The 23835-nt window shown below is 40.7% G+C and overlaps 1 protein-coding gene across 7 annotated transcripts in view; it reads left to right on the top strand.

Annotated features, from left to right (window-relative positions):
* LOC136846774 (probable serine/threonine-protein kinase dyrk2) overlaps positions 1-23835 on the top strand; it is a 64254-nt gene that overhangs the window by 20011 nt on the left and 20408 nt on the right. For 3 of the 7 annotated variants that reach the window (XM_067118006.1, XM_067118005.1, XM_067118008.1), the window contains exons 1-3: positions 12462-17052; positions 19002-19080; positions 20281-20347. In XM_067118006.1, coding sequence (XP_066974107.1) covers positions 14671-17052; positions 19002-19080; positions 20281-20347 — 2528 coding nt within the window. In that variant the 5' untranslated portion in view covers positions 12462-14670. Of the gene's footprint in view, positions 1-12461; positions 17122-19001; positions 19081-20280; positions 20348-23835 lie in introns of those variants that run through there. The other 4 variants (XM_067118003.1, XM_067118004.1, XM_067118009.1 and 1 more) reach the window with 2 other exon arrangements.

The raw sequence follows: 23835 nt of genomic DNA, 5'->3' as shown, positions 1-23835 counted from the left end.
TTACCCCTTCCTGCTGTGACTGTAAATACCCAGAACTGAATACCCACAGGTAAATAACCCATACTCCTTCCTTGTTGGCAGAGATGCCCAAGAAGCTGGAGGCTCGAGCGGGCCCAGGGAAGACCACGTGACCATGAAATGCCCAGATCTTTTTATCTCAAGCAGCAATATCAGCAGGTGACGAAGAGAAAAGCATTGACGTCACCCAAGCCCACGGTTTCGTGTTAGGTCTCGTTGTGACCCGTTAATGTTTATCGAGCTCACTCGCACGTATTTTCTTCAACGCATTCTGGGATATTAATGGAAGTAATTGTGAGAATTATGAATTTTATAAAAACTTTAAGTGCTTAATTTTCAAAATGATTGATTTATAAAGACTTTAAACGTTTGAATATCGAATATATGCGTATACATACACAATTGTCAAACAGATTATAAACTTAAGTAATGCAACTCGCCTTCCTATCAGCGTGCCAGATTGAATCGATAGAAAACGGAGTTGCACATCAGGGAAAACGGCAGACGGGGAAAAGAAGTCTCTCTCTCTCTCTCTCTCTCTCTCTCTCTCTCTCTCTCTCAGAAACTTAGTTCACGGTTAGCGTGCCTGTGTATTCGTTTGAAATAATTTTTTTTTATATACTACTATTTGAGATTACATGTACTTTCTGTATGAGATTCCATGTATTTTCTATTTGAGATTCCATGTACGTTCTTCATGAGATTCCATGTACTTTCTACTGGATATTCCATGTACTCTTTATTTGAGATTCCATGTACTTTCTACTTGAGATTCCATGTACTTCCTACTTAAGATTCCATGTACTTACTTTCTATATGAGATTCCACACATTCTACTTGAGAATCCATGTACTTCCTACTTGAAATTCCATGTACTTTCTACTTGAGATTCCATGTACTTTCTACTTTGTTTTTACGAGCGACTTTTTTTCTCTAGAGAGAGAGAGAGAGAGAGAGAGAGAGAGAGAGAGAGAGAGAGAGAGAGAGAGAGAGAGAGAGAGAGAGAGAGAGAGACTAATATTATTGCTCAGCCAAAAAGTAATGGCCTCAGTATCAGTCATTCACCTCGAAAGTAAGATCGCAGCCGAGGTCATGCAATCTTTTGATGTGACAGCAGCGTTGTTTTTACGCCCTTATACAACCTGATTTTGAAGGTAATTATTATTAGTAAGTAACCAGTCGTGCTGATAATGAGTTCTCTCTCTCTCTCTCTCTCTCTCTCTCTCTCTCTCTCTCTCTCTCTCTCTCTCTCTCTCTCGGCCACGATAGCTGCAGCGTCATAGATTTTGGCATGAAACGTAGATTGTTTTAATAACCGTGATTAGCCATACGTGATAAAACGCACAGCCAACCAAAGCAGTCTTTTTCTAGGAGAGGCATTACCTTTAATATTGCTGTTGTTTTAGAAGGTAACGAAGATGCTTCGTTCGAAAAAACCACCTTAGAAGAAGAAAAAAACACCGAGAAAAAAAAATCGGAAAAAACTTTTTCTTAAAAAAATTACCAAAAAAAAAAAAACAAACTTTAGAAAAAACGAAAAACTTTTCCTTGAGCTTTTAGAAAAAAATTATCCTAAAAAAAACCTTTTCCTTAAAAAAAAAACTTGGAAAAAACCTTAAAAAAAAACTTCCTTAAAAAACTTGGGGAAAAAAACTTTCCCTTGCGCTTAGCAAGTTAGTTTACCAGGTGGGTAAAGTTTTAGGAGGTCACAAAACGGGCCAACTGTCCCACTGTTCTCCCCAGTCGATGGGGAGAAAGATTGCACTATTGAGTCGTCGGTACCTTTTCTCTGGCGTCACTCAGCATTCCTCTCTCCGTTTGGTAGAGAGTCTAGAGACGTTCTGTTAACTATTGATGGATGAATGTGGCGAGGTTTTAAGTCGGTATTTTTTATTTGAGGTAGTTTTGTAAGGTGAATAAAGTTGAGAATTTCAATGTATATTTTTATTAATAATGGTGAGGTATATTTACATTGCTGGCTTGGTTATGGCGGCCGGTAATTGTCATTGTTCCTTAGTTTGTCTGAAGTTAAAACAGAGGTTTTTGAGAGACAGTATCTTGATGTTAATAATACCGTAACGTTTAAATACAAAGAAGGTACTATAGTTAGGAACAAAAAGTTAATGATATCATTAACATTTAAAAATGTAAATATATAAATATATATATATATATATATATATATATATATATATATATATATATATATATATATATATATATATATATATGGAGTATGCAATGTTGGTCGAAATGATGATGGAGTTTGGGGTGCCTGTGGAGAAGGGGGCGGGGATGGGGGTTGTCCCTGAGAGAGAGGGGAGATTTTGGGGGGAGCTATTGACACACAGGGCCACCAAGGACGCATTTGCGAGTGAAGGACGCCCGAAGAAAAAAAAAAGACTCAGGAATTCCCTGCTGTCTGGGAACTTGACCAATTATTTATTGACTTATTTATATATATATATTTATTTATATCGCTTCATTCGTATTGCTTTAGTGGCTTTTAGTGAGCTGTTAAATTAATTATTTATTTGTTTATTTATTTATTTACTTATTTAATTTATTAATTCATTCAGATAATTTTATTTATTTACTTATTTAATTTATTAATTCATTCAGATCACTTCAGTGGGTTCTAGTGAGCTGTTAAATTAACCATTAATTTATTTATTCATTCATTCATTCATATTACTTCAGTGGCTTCTAGTGAGCTGTTAAATTAACCATTTATTTATTTATTCATTCATTCATTCATTCATTCATTCATATTACTTGAGTGAATTCAAGTGAACTGTTAAATTAACCATATAATTATTTGTTTATTTAATATATTTATCAAATCACCCTTTTTATTTTGAAGTCGCTTCTGGTGAGCGGTTCTTCATTATATTTCACATCGATAAAGAAAACCGATATTACGGTTTGACGATATATAATGTTGTCAGTTTAGTTGTTATTACCCAGCCGTGAATGACGACCCTGACACCTGTTTGAGGGGAAAGAAAACGCCCTGCGGGAAACTGCTCCACAGAAAACGGGACCGCTTCGTCTTGGCACTGATTTCTCAAGGGGGAACTCATCCATATTACTGTCAGTGGCGCTTTTAATTATCATCAGGTGCGAGATGCGAATTAAAAAGAGTTATTTTCTTCGTGGAAACGCAGAATTTTGTGCTGAATTGTTTGTCGTCCTGTTTTGCGTTTCTCTTTCTTCTTTTTTTTATTTTTTCTCTTTCTTTGTGTGGTGGGGTGAGTAGATTTATTCTCGGGTAGGACAGTCGTAATGCCAGGTTTATATTATTTTTTTTTTTATTAAGGCGAAATTGTTCTGCTGTTTTTCTCAACCTGAAATTTACTGCTTTTTCTTCTTTTTATTTTTTCTCGACCAGAGATTTACTGCTTTTTCATCTTTTTATTTTTTCTCAACCAGAGATTCACTGCTTTTTCTTAATTATCATTCGGAAATGTACTGCTTTTTATTTTATTTTTACCTCATCTGAAAACTTACTGCTATTTATTTTTTCTCCAAAAATGTACTGCTCTCTCTCTCTCTCTCTCTCTCTCTCTCTCTCTCTCTCTCTCTCTCTCTCTCTCTCTCTCTCTCTCTCTCTCTCTCTCTCTCTCTCTGAGTTCGTACGTAATTATAGACCCGACCACTTGAATTAACATTCCTCGTAAACTTTTCAAAATACAGAAGAGTGTCGTACTGTGCCTTTAATAAAAACAATGCCTTCATGCAACAAGCATTTCGCAAACCACTGCCACGACCTGCGCCCGTGGCGGCACACGCGCGCGCCCAAAAGCAGGCGAACGCCGACTGACCAATAGTTGTCCAGCACTGACCGTGACATTGGTTCTCAGTTGCCTCCCGACACCGTCGCTTTTTGGCCGCCCAAAGCAAAGAGAGAATTCCTTGGACTTCTCTACAACTACTGCCGGGATTGAGGAACCTCGGGAGCATACGAGAGAGAGAGCCTTCGGGACGTAAGGGGGCCGGTGTTGTGGGAGAGGGGGAGAGAGGCATTAGAGGTGCCGATATCGCCGAGAGAGCCCTTGGGACGCGAGGGGTACCGGCAGCGGGCCGATATCGGTTGGGGAATGGGGGAGTATTAGAGGGCCGATATCGGCAGGGGAATGCCCAGGAGGGGTATGTGAAAGAGAGAGAGAGAGAGAGAGAGAGAGAGAGAGAGAGAGAGAGAGAGAGAGAGAGAGAGAGAGAGAGAGAGAGAGAAAAGCCCCCATGACGGGGGAGAGAGGAAAGAGGCTAATTTTACTCCTCGTGGTGGTAGTGGTGGTGGTAGGTAGGAAGGTCTGCTCCCCGACTCCTTGCCACGTCCCAGCTCCTCTTGTGCCGAGGCTACTTACTGCTACTACAACTGCTACTTACTGCTGGTGGTCCTTGGCGGCGCCGGCCTTTCGGATCTAAAGGCCTGTCGTGGTCCGAGGAAGGAAGGAGCTGGCTGCTGGAGAAGTAGCCGCAGAAGTAGAAGCAGGAGTAGTAGGAGAAGTTGGAGTAGTTAGTGGCGGCTTCTAAGCTTGCTTAGGGAGTGACTTTTTATTTCGTTGGAAGGGGAAAAGGATATTTAGGGTGCCATGGCCCCCCGCAGGAAGCATCATCTGGCCACGGCCACGCTCTACAGGTCCTTTGACTATATCACGGAGCGCTACGCCACCAGCATCAGTTTCAAGGTATTGCCTGCTTCCTCCTCCTCCTCCTCCTCCTCCTCCTCCTCCTCCTCCTCCTCCTCCTCCTCGTCCTCCTCCTCCTCCTCTTTTTTGTCATCTCCCAAATCATAATTGACCCATCTACCTTCTACCTGGGCCGTTTCACCCCTGTCAGTTACCGAAAAATTAATCCGTGTAATCCCTCTCCTTTTGTTCCTGTTCCTCCTCCTCCTCCTCCTCCTCCTGTTCCTCTCCTTCCTCTTCTTCTTCCTCTTCCTCGCCCTCCTCGTCCATTCATCACACTCCCATCCAGTTATCCCTTTCAAAAATGCCTTCAGGTTTAGTAGACAGTGTGAATATAATTTTATCAAAAATATTTTCCTGTGTGCATTCCTACACATCTAAACCTAGGAAGTCTTTCTCGTGCATATTTTTAAAAGTGTGATTTAGTTTTGTATCAGTTCAGATTAAATTGTCAGTTATGTGAAATTCCTTTTAAAATCCACGCCATGCCTTTGAAAAGCATTTAATCTCTTATTTACATCCTTTGGGAAATCACGATTTGGATGTAAAGTGTCCAGACTATATATATATATATATATATGTGTGTATGTGTGGCCGTATGCTTGTGCAAGAATATCAGCAGTGGAATATCAGTTGACATCTCCTATCAGTTTCAACCGAGCCTCCTTCTCCTTCCTCAGTGGAATTCGGCAGTGCGGTGTTTGTGAAAAAAGACACTATAACGACGGGAATGTTGGCATTGTAGTTAGCCTACCCGAGCCTTCGCCTATATAGTTTTTACGAGAGGGGAAAAGGTTTGCTGTAAAACCTGGGTGTTTTTTTTTTTTTTTTTTATGTAGGGTCAGGTATTAAAATCGCGGAATTGTCGGTGAAATAGTTTGGTTGTGTTGTGGTTATTTTTCTGGTCATCGCCTTTTTTTTTTTTTTTTTTTTTTTTTTTTTTTTTTTTTTTCATATATTTTGTTTCGTTTACCTTGTCATGTAAGTGTTACGCCGTTCGTAGGGGTATTTGTAGAGTGCCATTGTCGTAAGCCTCCAAATCTTCTGTGCAGTACTCTCTCTCTCTCTCTCTCTCTCTCTCTCTCTCTCTCTCTCTCTCTCTCTCTCTCTCTCTCTCTCTCTCTCTCTCTCTCTCTACAAGCACCGACGAATTACTGAAATTTTATGTGTTTGGTTCGGTAACTTGATCAAATATTTATTAAGACTTGACACACCGTAGGAAGTGCTACATGAAGATAAATCTGTGTGGTGAAATGACTCATTTGTCAGTGATATAATGTTATATGTGCCCCTGTTAGCCGTCGACAAATCACATAGATTGCAGGCCCAGTGACTTCATCCCCAAAATATTTCAGTGCCTGGAAACTTATAATAAGACGCTAGTGATTCTTAGTGTTGTCGGTATTGGAGTGAGAAAGTGTCTTAAATTTAAAAATCAATAACCTAAAAGAATGTGGGTCTCATTTTTGCTATCTGTTATTGTGGGAGCAAGGAAAAAATAACCTAAAAGAATGCCATATGAAAAAATAACGCTTTCGTGCGTCTTTAGACGCGTTCATGAGGAGGCCTCGCTCAAGAGAGTAATTCTCCGGGAACGGTAGTTTTACAATATACCTTTTTATTATATTTTGTATAGGATAAATCACAGTTCACTGGCCTTTCGACACTCCTACGAAAATTCCTGTGAAATAATAGTGAAAAGTCACAGTGGAGAGAGAGAGAGAGAGAGAGAGAGAGAGAGAGAGAGAGAGAGAGAGAGAGAGAGAGAGAGAGAGAGAGAGAGAGAGAGAGAGAGAAGGGGGGGGGACAAGAACTTGACAAAATTTAGGCACCTCACACGGTTTCGGGATTACGGTGGAAAGCCTATCAGGTGACACTTACCTGCTTCGCCCTCCTCCTCCTCCTCCTCCTCCTCCTCCTCCTCCTCCTCCTACCGCCGCTTCTCTGCTCACACACATACACACAAACACTCACTCACCTGTTGATTGGGTCCTCATACTCATATTTCAGCCCGAAAATGTCAAGGTTCCTCTAAATTTTGAAGCCACTCGATTTGCTTTACTTCTTCTGCCAGACGCATTTATGTCATGTGGACTCTCTGATCATCTCCTCTTGGTTTGATCTTGACTTCCGTGTTTTACATTTGTGATTCGTCCCCATGACCTCTTGTTCCGAGTCGCCACCATCCTTGCAAAGCACGCTCGTTATGCCTGATGGCTTGTGTGTGCTCTCTCTCTCTCTCTCTCTCTCTCTCTCTCTCTCTCTCTCTCTCTCTCTCTCTCTCTCTCTCTCTCTCTCTCTCGTTTTAATTTTTATAATCAGCCATTTTTGTGAGGTTATTCGCCCTCTCTCTGTTTTCATTTTATGTATTCTTTTGTCGGATCTCGCTCTCTCTCTCTCTCTCTCTCTCTCTCTCTCTCTCTCTCTCTCTCTCTCTGGCCGTGGTCTCCCTGGCAGCCCTCCAGATCCCAAAGCCGTCCATAAACTTGAGAATCTAGGAATTATTATTCATCCTTGATCTCACGGCGGTCTTGCAAATACAGGCATTTTGAAAGCTGTGTCCTTTTACCGTATAATATTTATATTGGCGTAATTTTTGGCGTATATTATGATTTGTTGAGATCTTCATCATATTGTTCTTGGAACAGTAAGTCTCTTGTCGTGTTAAAAATGAATTCAAAAGGTGGCCGTAACGGAAGCAGTGATTTGATCATTAATATTTAGGGAGAAATCAGGGTTTTATATTATTATTTGTTAATATCTTTACTATAATATTTAGAGTAGAGAAATTAGGTTTTATTATTTGTTAATATCTTTACTATATTTTTCCGGGAGACATTCGTCTCTTCATACAGAAAATTAATTCAAATCGTACGCATATTAGAAAGTAATTAGATCATTATCCTTTGACGGCAGTTACGTAATCTCTTGATTCCGTGTAGAGCAATTAGGGCGAATTTTGTTATCTGTCAAGATCTTTTATCATATTTTTCCTGGAGTCGTTCGTCTCCCCATTTTAAAAATGAATTTAAAACGTGCAGGTAATGAAAGAAGTAATTCGATCTTTATCCTTTGAATTTCCGCCTTTCAGACGGCAATTACTTAATCTCCTGGTTCCGTTCTGTCCCAGAAGCGTTGGTAATTCGCTTGAGATGGTATCGTGTGCTTGCGCGTGCGTAGTAGCGCTGATTTTTGGGGGTCCTAATGAAGCTAACATTCGTCCTCGATACGATGACACAGAAATGTCAAGAGTTATTTTGTATTTTCGCTATTTTCGTATTTCCTGAATACTCTCTCTCTCTCTCTCTCTCTCTCTCTCTCTCTCTCTCTCTCTCTCTCTCTCTCTCTCTCTCTCTCTCTCTCTCCTCAACAGTGATCTGTTTGGAATGAATAACCTGAATATAAGTTAACACTTGGGTTTAACTTTTATTCATACATTATTATATATATATATATACACACATACATATATATAGTATAACTGAATCACGAAAATATGGAACGTGATGAATATATAAATAGATAAAATCTGGAAGGAAACGGAAACACTGGAGTGTTTCCGTTTTATCTGTGGATTTTATATATATATATATATATATATATATATATATATATATATATATATATATATATATATATATATATATATATATATATATATATATACAGTATATTCAGTCAAGGAAACTGAAACACTGGAGTGTTTCGTTTTATTCGTGGATTTTATCTATATATATATATATATATATATATATATATATATATATATATATATATATATATATATATATATATATATATATATATATATATTCAGTCTTTTTAAGCAGTTCCATTTCTTAACGCCCGTCTGGCGTAAACAAACCTTGAGAATATAGAAAATAAAATATGAAATTTTGATGTATAGAGGACGATTCGCTGATTTTGTGGTTATGGGAACAACTGCATCCATTTAATAGTTTTTTGTACTTTTTTTTTATTTCAAAGTCGGTCAAATGAACACTTACGCAAAAGCTAACGGCCTGCCGTTCCTGAAAACTATACAAATCCCTCGAAAACTACGCATCGATTTGTTATGCGACGAAGTAGAATAACAGGGGATTAGTGCCTGCAGCCATTTTATCCAGACTGTGGCGTAAAATACATTGACTTGAGACGCAGTTTTACGTTTTTTTTTTTTTTTTTCTCACGGGAAACTGTTCGGTTAGATATATTTGTGTGTGGTTGTGATTGCGTACATGAATGCATTTCCAGCACATGACCTCTTATGTATGTATGTTTTGTACGACTGTTGTGTCCACACATCTCTCTCTCTCTTCTCTCTCTCTCTCTCTCTCTCTCTCTCTCTCTCTCTCTCTAGAGGTTACCATCTACATGAGGCGCACTGGAACCTAGCTCCTTGCCAGTATTCCTCCGCTATCTATGATCGAGAATGTCTCTCTCTCTCTCTCTCTCTCTCTCTCTCTCTCTCTCTCTCTCTCTCTCTCTCTCTCTCTCTCGGATGCAAACCTAATGGCCCCTTCAATCTTTTTTCAAAAGGAAGTATTTGTGAATGCGTCAATGCCGTGAATATTTGTGGTTGAGTGTACGTGTGTGTGTGCGTATCACACAGGTATGCCTGGCTGCGGATCTGAGCCTATTTTTTTTTCTTTTTTCCTTTTAATCACTGGCGCCATATTTATGGCTCCCAAGCGGAGCCATTCCAATATGTCGTTTTTTTTGTAGCCATTTTTATTTTTATCTAGGCACTCTCTTCCTTGAGATCTCAGTCACCTGTGAGGTCGCTAGTTTAAGCTGATAAGTTCTATGTAGAATTAGTTTTTTTTTTTTTTTTCAACTGAAGACCTGAGACCTACAGATCGATTGATCGATCTGTTTGCATAAACTAGCGTCGCAGTTCTATAATCATTGGTCGATGGCAACATGTTTTTGACAGTATTTTACTTGGAATATTTTTCTTTTCTTAATTCAAGCACAAAAAACGTCCCAGCGGCTATAAATCATTGGTCGATGGCATCATGTTTTTCTCGGTAATTTAATAGGAAAATATTAATCTTATTTATTTCAAGACTCATTCGCTCCATCTCAGTTCGTTGTTCTTATGGTGTAGGTCAACTCTAACCTTTCCTCGGAGATGAGTGAAATTAAACCTCGTTTATCTTTTCGTTATGAGAAATTCTTTGTGTGGCTTATGTTATTTAAAAATATCAAGTTATACCGTGGCTTTTTCTCAGCGTTAGACTCCAGTAACTCTCGGAGTCTAATGTGAGGCTGTGTATTGATGGGTATTGATGGCACACAAGCGACGAAACTTGTTCTCGTTGGCCTCTTGAGTTTGTCGTGATGTGTTTCGTCATTCGTGTAAAAAAAAGGTAAAAAATTCGCCGAAGTTTCTTCAGCGCAATCGAGTTTTCCGTACAGCCGCTACAGCGTGTAATCAAGGCCACCGATAATAGATCTGTCTTTCGGTGGCCTCGTTATAGTGCTGTATGAGAAGCGGCCCATGAAACTTTAACCAAAGCCCGGTGGTGGCCTATCATATATCGTTGCCAGAAGTACGGTTATGGCTAAATTTAACCTTAAATAAAATAAAAAAAATACTGAGGCTAGAGTCCTGTAATTTGGTATGTTTGATGATTGGAGGGTGGATGATCAACATACCAACTTGCAGCCCTCTAGCCTCGGTAGTTTTTAAGATTTGAGGGCGGACAGAAAAAGTGCGGACGGACAGACAAAGTCGGCACAATAGTTTTCCTTTACAGAAAACTAAAAAAAAAGTAATAGATATTGGAAATGATGATGTTCTTGCATTATTTGTTCGTCCTTTTCTCACGCAGATTCGTTCAGGAAATGTTGTGTGTGTAGTGAGTGGAATGTGCTTTGTAAATAGAAGTGTGTCAACAGGGCTTCGTATCTCTCTCTCTCTCTCTCTCTCTCTCTCTCTCTCTCTCTCTCTCTCTCTCTCTCTCTCTCTCTCTCTCTCTCGTAAATAAATGCATTTTGAACCATGGTCGAGTTCTCGGGGAGGCAAATAACACGGAGAACAAATATTACACTTTAGAATACTGAAACAGTTCATTTTAATGAAACTGCGCTCTTGCGCGCGGTCTTTGCGCAGGAATTTAAGGTTTTAATTAAAGTATTACTTTCCCCCAGCGAGTTTAAAAAATAAAACTATTTGAAAAGATTTAAGCACTGGCATTTCCCGAGGTGCTTTCTCTCTCTCTCTCTCTCTCTCTCTCTCTCTCTCTCTCTCTCTCTCTCTCTCTCTCTCTCTCTCCAGGTGACTGGCTTTTGTGAAAAAAAATACGATTGAAAAGCCATGTTTTTTCATTTTTTTTTATTTACGCTAAAATTAAAGTGACAATTTAAAAGTGAAAATTGAAGACTGTTTTCATCTTTTATTTTATAAGAGAACTGAATTAGACTGTATTTGTAAATAAACAGATTATTTTTCTTTAGCGTCACAATTTCTTTTATTTGTAAATGAAAGATGATTTTTCTTTAGTGTCACAATTTGTTTTATTTAAAGGAAAAATTATTTTTCTTTTGCTCAAAATTTTTTTATTCGTAAAGAAACAAGTTATTTTTCTTTAGTATCATAATTTTTTTATAAAGAACCAAATTATTTTTCTGTCAATTTTTTTTTATTCAGAAAGAAAAAAATTATAAATTATTTTTCTTTAGGTCAATTTTTTTATTCAAAGAAAAAAATTATTTTTCTTTAGCATCACAATTTTTTTTAAGAAATAAATTATTTTTCTTCGATGTCACAGTTTTTTATTCATAAAGAAAAAATCATTTTTCTTAAGCATCACAATTTTTTTTATTCAAAGAAAAAAATTATTGTTCTTTAACGTCACAATTTTTTTATTCAAAGAAAAAAAATTATGTTCTTTAACGTCACAATTTTTTTATTCAAAAAAAAAATTATGTTCTTTAACGTCACAATTTTTTTATTCAAAGAAAAAAATCTTTTTCTTTAGCGTCACAATTTTATTATTTAAAGAAAAAAATGATTTTTCTTCAACATCACAATTTTTTTTATTAAAAAAAAATTATTTTTCTTAAGCGTCACAATTTTTTTATTCAAAGAAAAATTTTTTTTTTTAACGTTAAAATTTTTTTATTCAAAGAAAAAATATTTTTCTTTAGCGTCACAATTTTTTTTATAAAAAAAATAATTTTTTAACGTCAAATTTTTTATTCAAAGAAAATAAATTTTTTTTCTTTAATCCATCAGAGCGCTTTTATTAGAATTGATAACGAGAATTTACTCACTCCTCCGTCGGCAGCTGAATGGGGAATTATACCGGTGAATACAGGCAGTAGAAATTCATTAAAACACTCGAATTGGGTTGAAAGGTTGACTTAATTGCTTGTTGGAACTTTATACAGTTAAAAGGGGCTAAATTTAACTTTACTTGACTTTATATCGCAATACAAGAGAGGGAAATTGACCTAAGAGTAATTTTGAAATGAAAAAGGGGGTTAATACTCTTTTAATAATTACATTGATCACTCCTTATTGTTTGTTGCAAATTAAGGCATTTCTTCTTTTTTTTTGTGAATGGGTTATGACGTGACTGAATAGGTTTCATTAAAACCTGGATGGGAAATCTTGCTATTTATTTATATCTGTTTGTAAGTACAAATTAAAATTTATGATAGATTTTATTTTCTACTGATGAATTGCTCTAGTTTTTTTATATTTTATTTTGTACTGATGAATTGCTGTAGTTTTTTTTTTTTTTTTTTTTTTTTTTTTTTTTTTTTGTAGTCCTGGAGGCTTTGTAAGATTTGCTGTCGGGTGAATTATGTTGATGTCGAGATGTTGAGCTGTCACATTGTGTATGTGTAACTGCGTGTGTGTGTGTTTGTGAGTGTGTTTTAGTGTTAAGGTATGTATATCAAGCCAGTCTGCGAGAGAAGGAATTGTATATATATTACTAACGATTTCCTCACTCTTTTACATTTTCAACTAATGCCTTTAGAATCTTTTTCCAGTTTTGGTATTTTGTCTTAAAGGTTTTTTCATAGCTGATACATTTTGATTAATTTTATAATTTTTTTTCCATAACTGATATATTTTGATTACTTTTTTGTAGTAGTTTTGTTTGTGTAGCCATCCTTTGCTGGTCCATTTTGTAATTTTTTGTTTTTCCATATATCCATATACTTCAATCCTTTGTGTGTAACTGACCTAGCATTCCCTGTTGAATTGTCTTTTGTCTAAAACTACCCAACACCTGAAGAATACGCGTTTTAAACGAGTATTCGGTGTTGGGATCAGGTAAGGCGGAATTAGACCCTAACTTTTATCACCTTCGTGTGTGTGTGTGTGTCCGTTTTAGATGTTCTTTGTGAACTGGCATGTGTCCTACGTAGTTTTGTGTTGTGTCTCTCTCTCTCTCTCCCCTTATTCCAAATGTACACGCTTTTACACTGCAGTAGTAGACACCTATAGCGTAGGCAGATTTAGCATCGCGAGTGTGTTGTGTTTTGGCCTAAAGCAGACAGAGTTGTATGATGGCTGGTTTTAGAGTTGACGTCGTAGATCGTTGGCCTTTTCGATGGAATTTGTCTGTATTCGCTCCTCCGTCTTGACTTAGATGGCTTAGATCGTTCTTGTTAACGTTCGAATGCTGTTGTAGTTAGTTCTTTTCATTTGCGTGTTTCGACGTCGTTTTAGTGCCACGCGTTTTGTCTGTAGAATTAGTGAGTGTTTTCTCTCGTGTAATGCAAATTGCTAATGTTCATCTTGATCCAGACGTTAGTATGTCTAGTGCTTTGCTCGTAATAAATCGGTTCATTTATGGCTTTTATTGTAATTGTTATAGTGGTCGTCGTAGTAACTGTAGCTGTCGTGGTGCCAGTGGGCTTTTCATAGCTTTTATTTACGTCTCAGTATGTTTTTTTTCAGTTGATTCACGTAAACACATTCGAATGCTATAGTTAGTGAATTTGTATCGCAGTGTGCAACACACGCATGCGTAAAGGAGTTAGATGTGCACACGTCATTCGGCTGTAGATATTGCAAATGCATTTGAGGTCCGTTCCCATCCGTAACTGTCGTGGTAGTGATAGAATAGTGATAGTGATAGTGTCAGCACTAGAAGCCCCACCACCTTTTTATCAGCTCGACACCATCAGTAGCAACCAACCAGCCACCGCCACCACCATCTTTCTTCATGTTGTTGGTGGTGCCGTGCGCCGGTGGTGGTGCCTGGTGCCCGCTGGGGTATTTATATCTCCTGGGGGCTTGGTGTGGGTTGTGTTGTAGCTGCCGTTAGGGCGCGTGGTGCCTCAGTTACAATCTGTTCACTCGCTTACCTGCTGCTGCTCTCGACGACGATATCTGCTGCCCTTGGCTCTCGCCAGGTGCCCTTAGGGAAAGGGAGGACTCTTGCGTATTCAGGCGTGTTGTAACTCCCCCGTCGGTGCCTTCGTCTGTAGAGCTCTCCCCCTACTGCAGCGATTCGAGAACACGACTACGACCACTCCTCTTCTGCTGCTGCTGACCCGTGAAGGCTGGACGTGGTTCCTCGCCCCATTCCTGAGGCCTCTCGTCCTGCCAGGACACCTGTGGTGGTGGCGGCGGTGGTGGTGGTGGTGGTGTTGTGCGCAGTCTCAGTGCAGCGAATGGCGACCTAGAGGGACGGCGGCCGCGTCTCTCTGGCCCTTATTAACCGAAAACAAATGATAGAGCGATCGGGGCCTTGACAGACAAAGGCCACAGTTGGAGAGGTGCCACCCGTGTGTCAAAAATGTCCCTGTAAATGGTTGTATAAGTCGAAACAAACTCTGGTATGCGAGTGTAGGGTTTTGTGGGGTGGCGGCGGAGACGCTGGAGGAGGAGGAGGGGGAGGAGGAGGAGGAGGTGGTGGTGGTGGTGGCGGAGGAGGTGGGTATTGGGCGGGGAGGAGGAGGAGGAGGGGCGTGGGTCGTGGCCGTCGCCAGAATGAGCGGGCGCACTCGTCGGCAGTACGGCAGGAGTGCCACTACCTCCTATTCCAGCATCTTGCAAGACTCCGGGGGCGACATCCTCAACAAGTGCTCCAGCCTCTTCAACAAATTCGCCTCGCGGGTCCGAGCCGTCTCGCAGTCTGGGGATGACCGAGTGCCCCTCCACGACGCCTCGAACAACTTAGCCTCCTCTCTGGGCACCGGGCATTCTTCCTCGTCTTCGTCTGCGGCCGCCTCTAGGGCTGCTGCTTCCAGCTACCAGTATCCCATGCTGCTGAAATACAGCAAGTACGACGACCTGCCCTCGAGTACGTCCTACGACTCCAAGTCCTTGGGTGATTCGAGATGTAAGACGTCGAAGTTCGAGCCCGCCGCCTCCCAGTACAAGCCCGCTGGTGCTTCCTCCTCCACCCTGTCGTCGTCTTCGACCTACGGGTCAGGGGGCTCTTCCTCATCCTCCTCCGCGTCCTCCGGTTACGGATATTCCTCCGGGTACGGATCGGGGTATGGGTCTGGAAACTTCAGGAACCCCCTGACCACTTCCGCTTCCTTCTCCTCCTTTTCGACTTTCAAGTCCGACTACGACGTCCCTTCCGTCCGGTCGAGGTATGGGGGCGGCTCCTCTCGTCCTACCTACAACAGGACCTCCTCGGATCTGGGATGCACTGATAGCTACGGCCTCCGAGGGGCTTACACCTCGCCTGCGACCTCGACGACCAACTACGACAAGATCGGCTCGCGATACAAGCCCAGTCGTTTCCTGAAGCACAACCACCTCGCAGCTACGGGTTGCGACGAGGAGGACGAGTCTGGAGATGAACTTAGTGTCCTGAGGAAGAATGTCAGCTCGAAGAAGCTGGATTACTGGTCGCAGTATGGCTCCTTGTCCCCTAATATCATGGAAAGATGCCTGGAAGGCTCCAGCAGCAGCTACAGTCGACTGGGCAATCTTAGCCCGCAGTTACGAAGGCGTCACGGTGACGGCGCCCTCATCAGTGGCAGTGCGAGGCAGAGGGCGAACCGCCCCGTCACCGTTCCCGAATCGAACGAGGAGCGAGAGACCACGGCCTCCATCATGAACAGGTATTCCGGCCTCTCGACATCCACCCTCGACACCGAAACGGGCAGCACCACCTCGTCGGCGACGCCCGATAGCGTCAACGACGACGCCGCCCGTCGGAAGGAGAGGGCGCAGCTCATTAGCATGTATTCGCTGCCTCTCAACGTCTTGCATAACATTGGCAGCACGCACAATCGGAAATTCCTCAAGAGGGTGAAGGAACCCGCCGGCGGGGCCTCCGGCGATCATGACAGCGGCGGCAGCGGCATCAGTTACCTGGGCAGCCACTCGACTCGGCGCTTCGACCAGGTCAAGGAAATGGCTGCCAAAGTGACGGAGTTCTGTTCGTATATCCCTGAGGAAGAAGGGAGCCAGGGACCCCCCAGGAAACTCCTGTACGGCAGCGCCTCCACCAGCGACGTCCTGTCGTCCCTGGGCAAAACCGGAGGATCTGCCAGGGGCTCGGACATTTCGAAGAACAGCACCCCCGACTCGGAGAAGTTCGTGTTGTACGACCCCCCGATAGTGTTCGAGAAAGCCGCCGTCAGGGAGAAGCCCCCGAGGACCTCCTCCTACAGCAAGCCTGCGAAGCCCACTTCCCTGGCCCTCATCAAAACCCACAACTTAGACTTATTGGACTCTCCGAGCGATTCCCTGAAGGGCTTCGGGAGCCACAGCGACCGGTACTTGGGGTCGTCTCTCGTGAGCACCCCGAACGACATGTACGGCATCGGAACGCGCACCGCCCCCACGACGCCCACCATCAAAGTGACCAGCTACTTAGAACCCGAACACGAATACACATTCACAACATTCAAACCGACCCATTCCTCGGCGCTGATGATGAACCACCCCGACACGACCCACCTGCCCCCCTACAAAAACGAACTAGACAAACACATCGGGTACGTCCCCGCTCTCACGCCCAAGTCCCCCATGGACCAGCAACAGCCGCTGTCTATTTCCGTGTCTGTGAAACCCAAAACCACCTCCTCGACCACCACATCCTCCGCCTCTTCAGCTCTGTCTAACAGTCATACTAAGTCTAAGGCCGAACAGGACGCCTCATACGCCTTACTCAAGTTTAAATCCAAAGTCGTGGAGGGGCTGACGGCGTCGTCCTCGAGCAAGAGCGGCGGGAAGGGCAACACGTCCTCCTCCACTCTCACGAATTCCGGCGTGTCCTCGTCCTCGACCACGACGGTTTCCGGGCCGTCTTACAAGAAGGGCGGAGCCGTTGGAGGAGGTGGAGTAGGAGGGGGAGGAGGAGGAGGAGGAGGGGGAGCCGGCGTTTTGGATCTACTAGGAATCCAGGAGGTGGGCACAAAGCGATCCCATCATATCAGACCCCAGTTCTCCTCTACCCTGAACTACAGTTATAGTAGTGTGAGTAGTGATGTAGGTAGGAGGGGAGGGGGTTGACTACTGTACTCTCTCTCCCCCCTCCCCCCTGGTACAACTACTGCTGCTGCTACTGCTGCTGCTGGTGCTACTATTACTACCATTACTACTACCACTGCTGATAATACCACTATCATAAATGACATCACAGCTGCCCTGACTAACCACCCCCTCTACCTCTCTCCCTCACCAGCTCTACAACACGTGCTGGCAAAATTAGGTAATTAAAACCTACATCTGTATCATGACTAATTCTCTCTCTCTCTCTCTCTCTCTCTCTCTCTCTCTCTCTCTCTCTCTCTCTCTCTCTCTCTCTCAAAAGTGGCATTCACATCTTGTGAAATCATTATCGACATTTTTACATCTCTGTCGGGGACGAGATATTTCTCTCTCTCTCTCTCTCTCTCTCTCGCTCTCTCTCTGCATGCAGTCATAATTCACCATCATGGTTGAGAATCGTAGAAGTGTTGTGGAACAATATTTCACCATATCGTTGCTTGTAGACCGCTGTAGAAGTGTCACATTTTGTTGTTGTTGAGTATCCGATAGTTCTGTATGTCTGTCAGTTGGAAGTACGAACTTTCTCTTTTATATTTTTATATATATTATGTTATCTTTATTTGTCTAAGAAAGAAAATATCTCGCATGGTAGTTTTAAGTGTTAAAGTTTTATTCTTTTCCTGTGGCGAGTCCAAACGGTGTCGGAAGTCTGTTTGCAATGTTGTAGCGTGCTAGTTTTTTTTCTTTTATTCTTATTTTGCTTGTTAAGCTTAAGTGTGATAAAAAGTAGTATGAATGTACGCGTGTGTGATACATTGTGTGATATTATATTTTTACCCCTTGACTCTGCATATTTCATTTATGTTTATATATGTTAAGGTATTTCTTTTGGTCAATATTTATTTCCAAGTCTCTCTGCAGTAACAGTATTGGTAAGATTTTCATGACTTAAAATTTTAGCTTTCTAAAGTAAAATGCCAGTGATTGCTTTTGATGAATTTGCTTGTCATATTTTATATATACAAATTATATATATAAATTACGTAAATGTCATGAGTTGATTGATTGATATTGATTGATATTTTGCCCTTGAATGACATTGATAAGAAACTGAGGCCGGTGGTCCAGAGCATTCTAATTTTGATGCCCTCAATGTATATCCTGCCATGGTGTTGTGGCCACCGTGGCTTTTCCCCTTTGATCGTGGCCACCATTTTTGCCTTTCCCCTCTTTATCTGTCTTGTTGGTGGCCTGTTGCCCTGCGGTGGTGCCCCGCCCCCGCCCATCTGTGAACACACGCCCCCACGACGCCTACGCCTCCGCCTCCGCTTCTCCTTCCTCTTCTTCGCCATCCCCCGTCTACCGCCTTCGTCTACGCCTCCTGCTGCTGCCGTTCCCGCTGGCGATGCCCCGTGCCCCGTCGACGCCCACGAAATCACCACCAATATACCCCCGACGTCGTCGTCGTCGGTCGCTGTGGGCGTGTGGGTATATGTCGGGCTACGCCCGCATCTCCCAAAACCCTCCTGCCGGCGACGGTGACATCTGGTTCTTTGGTGGTGGGTGGTTGTGGGCGCACGGGCGGCCGGCATCGATGCCGTATGACCATCCCGATGCCGCCACCGCCGATGCTGGTCGATGGCGATGGTGGTGACGACGACACTGACGATGGCGGTGACGATGATGGACGGTGATGGTGACGATTTGACGGTGGTGCTGCGGCTGCTGCTGATGATGATGATGATGATGATGTTGATTTGATGGTGTTGGTGGTGGTGATGTTTTGATGATGATGATGATGATGATGTTGATGATGATGATGATGATGATGGGTGTGACCTGGGCGGGATGGCTTGCGATTGCAGAGTTCGCGGGCAACTTCAGTGGAAGATGATGAAGATGGACATCTTATTTACCGCAATGGAGACGTCCTGCAAGATAGATGTTCGTGAATAATACTCCCTGTATTTATACTTTTCCTTTTTTTTTTTTTTTAATTTCACTCCTTCTACCTTCCTGCCTTCCTTCCTCCTCCTCCTGTTTCCTCCTACTAGTAACACCTCCTCCTGCTTCCTTCCTTCCCGTTAGTTCGCTTCTTCTATCTTATCCCGTCTCCCTCCTCTTCTTATTATCAGTTGTTTTGAGTTCTTACCGTCATTCTGACCATTTCCCCTCTTTTGGTTCAAATTCTCCCCCCCCCCCAAATCTATTAGATAAACCTCTCTTATATTTTGAGTTTCTTTGAAGATTATGATCTACTGTCATTGCTACCACCATTCATTCCTCTTCCTCTTCCTCCTCTTCTTCTTCTCCCTTCTCTGTACTCTTTTAAAAAACTACTATTTCTACTGCTATTACTATTACAACGGTCACCTAGCTAAGAACACCAGATTCAAAAGATAATCTTAGTTGAGAAATTTATCCTTAAATGAGAAGTAGGGTTCACTTTCCAGTCTTAGAAATTTCGACATTTGTCAAAAATACATTTTTTTTTTTAACCTTAAACCCACTCATTTTACCTGCTTTTTTATTTACTCTCATTATATATATTATACATTGTGCAGACAAGACAGGTCCCTTTATAGTAATAATATGATAATTATTATTGTTGTTGGTATTATGATTATCATTATTACTTGTAGATAACTCCTATATATAGGTATATATATTTACACCTTCGTTCTCAATATTAACTTTTCACCGAAAAGAAAAGATTTTTTTGAGACCAGATGGAAGGGGTTGGAAAAAATATATATAGAAGAAAAAAAGGGGGATGTGGAAAATAGAGAATAATCTTGAAAAAGAAAGGAAATATTACAATTATCACTCTTTTTTAATTGTTTGCTTTCTTTATCATCATCATTCGAGTCTTACTATTTTCAGATTTCCTCAGTTTCAAAATAAAAAAAAAAAAAGAAAAAACAAAAAATTCAAAGAAATGAATATTTTTTTTTATGACCCAGCCCACCGCAATTTTTTTTTTTTTCCAAAATCTTAGCACACACTTTTTTTTCGTTTGTTGACCAAAGGGATTATTATTATTAATATTATTATTACTATTACTATTATTATTACTCGAGAAGCGGTGGGCACCCCCATGCCCGAGTGACCTAGACTGACCTCCAATTCCTTGGTCTCTTTCAGATAAGATCATTACTACACTCGGAGAGGGTACCTTCGGCAAAGTCGTCAAGTGTCGAGATTTACAGAAGTAAGTGGCATTTTTTTTTTTTCAAGTGTCTTTTGGTTTCAATTTCAAATTTTTTTACTGATTTTTTCTAGCCTTTTTTTGTCGGCTTGAATCATATTTTATTTTTATTTGTATTTGGTTCCACTATCAGCTTTATTTTACTGAATTTTTTCCCCAGTTAATTTTTGTGTTTTTTTCGCTTTCGTCAACTTGAATGATATTTTGTTGATATTTTTACTCTCTCTCTCTCTCTCTCTCTCTCTCTCTCTCTCTCTCTCTCTCTCTCTGTCTTGATTTGCTTGGTAATCATATTCCCCTTCTCTCTCTCTCTCTCTCTCTCTCTCCACCTATTTCACGTACGAGCGTTTTATTCCATGGGCATTGAGGCTGAAAATTTACACCCCATAAATCCTCAGTCAATGGGAATTCTTGCCATTTTTTTCTGCATAGCATAAATATTAATGCCTCGTTGCTGTGACTCGCCCACCTCCCACGCGTCAGCTGATTGAGTTCGGCCTCCCTGACATAAAATTACTTTTAAAATTACCTCCCCCTTGCTCTTCCACGCTGCATCGCCAGCGGAAGTCTAATAATAGCGTAACCGCGACAGATGATTGATCGATTAGCAAAAGCAGTCGGATTGGAAAAACACGCAAAGCAGCAGTTGTCTGCACGCGGTGTCGCCAGCGAGTACGGTTGGTTTGCTGGAAACCTGCAGACGTCATTATTCTTATTTTTTATATATGTATTTTCCTATTTTAGAATATTGCAGTTATATTCCGTTCACAGGTCGTCAGCAGGGATGGTCAAAATTTTCTTTGATAGTAATGGTGTGCGTGTTTCTCGTATGTCAGTTATTATTTATCCAATCAGGGACGATTCGATAATGTCATCTTTCCCTTGAACATTTATTGAACAGATGTTTAGTATATTTACATATATGTGTGTCGTCTGTCCGCATGGAAATTCCCCATTTTTTCATGTAGGTGAGATAATCAGGAAAATATTTCGTATATTTACGTATATGTATCTTCTGTCCACATTGAAATTCCCTATTTTTTCTTGTAGGTGAGATAATCAGGAAAGACCCATTTTCGAAAATAATGTTTCCACCTAATTTTCGAACAGCTCAGGCCCTAAAAGTGAATCATATGATGATGAGAGCCAAGGGGGGAGAGAGAGAGAGAGAGAGAGCACAGTCATTGATTATTAATAATGGTGACAAAAATTAAGGTTCAGGCTAAATTTATTCTGAACGTCAGTTAAAATAAAAAAAAAAAACCCTATTTAATCAGGGAAAACCTACAAGAAGCTTGTTTTTCAAATAGATTTTAGATTTTCGTTCAGTAACCTTGTAAATTATGCAATAAAGCTCACGGGTGGTAGAGGGTACCGCGTGACGTCATCCATTGGATATTGATCGAACGGTTGATTGATATCGTACCGTAAGATTGATCCCACAACAATAATGTTTCCGATATGGGGTTTTCTTTTAATGGGGTGGGTAACACAATCCTTTATTGTTCCCTCAGAATTCTGTATTGTCAAAGAAAACTCTATAATCATAAATGATTCTCTCGCCACTCTATAAGAGGAGCTTTTTCCCAATTCTCAGAAATTATAACAGTAATCACTTCTTCTTCTATGGCTCCATCGAACATTAATGCGCATGATGTTTGCACTACTACCGTCATCTAAGTACCTAAGTATCGAATAGCACTTTCTGTTTCAAAGTGTTCATATTCCAGACTAGAACACCGTTTGACCCCAATCGCTGATTTTGGCAGGTAAACAACCTCTCTCTCTCTCTCTCTCTCTCTCTCTCTCTCTCTCTCTCTCTCTCTCTCTCTCTCTCTCTCTCTCTCTCTCTCTCTCAATGGGGTCAGTTTGACGGAGGGTACTGTACGTTTGTGCTAATTTCAAAATCCCATCCTCCTTGCTAGCTATCAGGTATATTTATCTAGTACGGATGTAATGTCCTGAGATGCTGCCTTCTAGGCCAGGTGTGGACAGGTAAGGGGGAGTGGCAGTTGCAGTAATTATTCCGAAGGTAGAATGTGGTAATTATGATTTAAATGTAATTGAGAACCAACAGAAGAATGAAACGATTCACGCAAGTGTAGTTAAATTGTATTTGTTATTATTATTATTATTATTATTATTATTATTATTATTATTATTATTATTATTATTATATTGGTGATGAAGAAATCCACATGGTGTAAATGTAAACATATAAGAAATATATATATACAAAACATTTTGTATATATATATATATATATATATATATATATATATATATATATATATATATATATATATATATATATATCTAATACATTTACATTTACACTATTGTGGATTTCTTCATCGTTTTAGTGACTCGTGCTGTTATGATAACTTTGGGATTATTATTATTATTATTATTATTATTATTATATTGGTGATGAAGAAATCCACATGGTGTAAATGTAAACATATAAGAAATATATATATACAAAACATTTTGTATATATATATATATATATATATATATATATATATATATATATATATATATATATATATATATATCTAATACATCTTTACATTTACACTATTGTGGATTTCTTCATCGTTTTAGTGACTCACTCGTGCTGTTATGATAACTTTGGGATTATTATTATTATTATTATTATTATTGAAAATTTTAAGTGTATAAGGAGATTTAAGCCTCTAATCCCAAAGACTAGCAAATCAAAGAACCAACACAGAACTTAAATGTCATATTACAAGAAGTAAACAAATGTGAAAGTAAAGATTAATATCACTCAGTCATCACCCAAATGTATCATAAGAAATAAACCAGTATGAAAATCAAGATTTAATATCTACTCAGTTATCACTCAGATGCAACTTGACTTAACCCCACCTCGGCCCAGAAACACAAGGAGCCTCCTGTCCTATTTATAGTGAGGTTTTGTAGTGCAGAAACAAGAGGAAGGCTTTTTGGGCCTGTGGCTATTGGTATGGCTTTTGGTGTTGGCAAGCAGAGAGAGAGAGAGAGAGAGAGAGAGAGGGAGGGGATGTCCAGTGCAAAGGGGACACATTTCGTCCCGATGTCCCACAGTGGCGAGTGGAATAGTTTCGGGTCCACTTCCTCCTACTCCAGTAACCCAGTTTCATTTTTTGTTGGGGAGGGGGAGGGGGAGGGGGGGGAGAAAGGGAGGGAGAGAGGGGGTTGGTTGGTAGAGGTCTCACTCACCATTGTCTTACATGCTCGTGGGTCATTATGTATGTTTTTGTTGACGGTAGAGAAATGGTTCTTGATAGATGGAAGGTGCTCGTGAGAGGTTGAATGAAGAGATGTTTATGTTTGTGAAGTCAATATGAAGTGTACCAGGTCTGAGATTGCGATGGATCTATTAAAGCATATATATCAGGTATTTAATGTATCGGCATTCTTCTAGACGGAATTCCTTATCCTACAGAGTTACGAGAGAGGCAGAACAGGCCAATTCTCAGCGA

Source organism: Macrobrachium rosenbergii, chromosome 15 (assembly GCF_040412425.1).
Source record: "Macrobrachium rosenbergii isolate ZJJX-2024 chromosome 15, ASM4041242v1, whole genome shotgun sequence".
Classification (NCBI taxonomy): domain Eukaryota; kingdom Metazoa; phylum Arthropoda; class Malacostraca; order Decapoda; family Palaemonidae; genus Macrobrachium; species Macrobrachium rosenbergii.
This window is presented reverse-complemented; position numbering and strand designations above follow the sequence as displayed.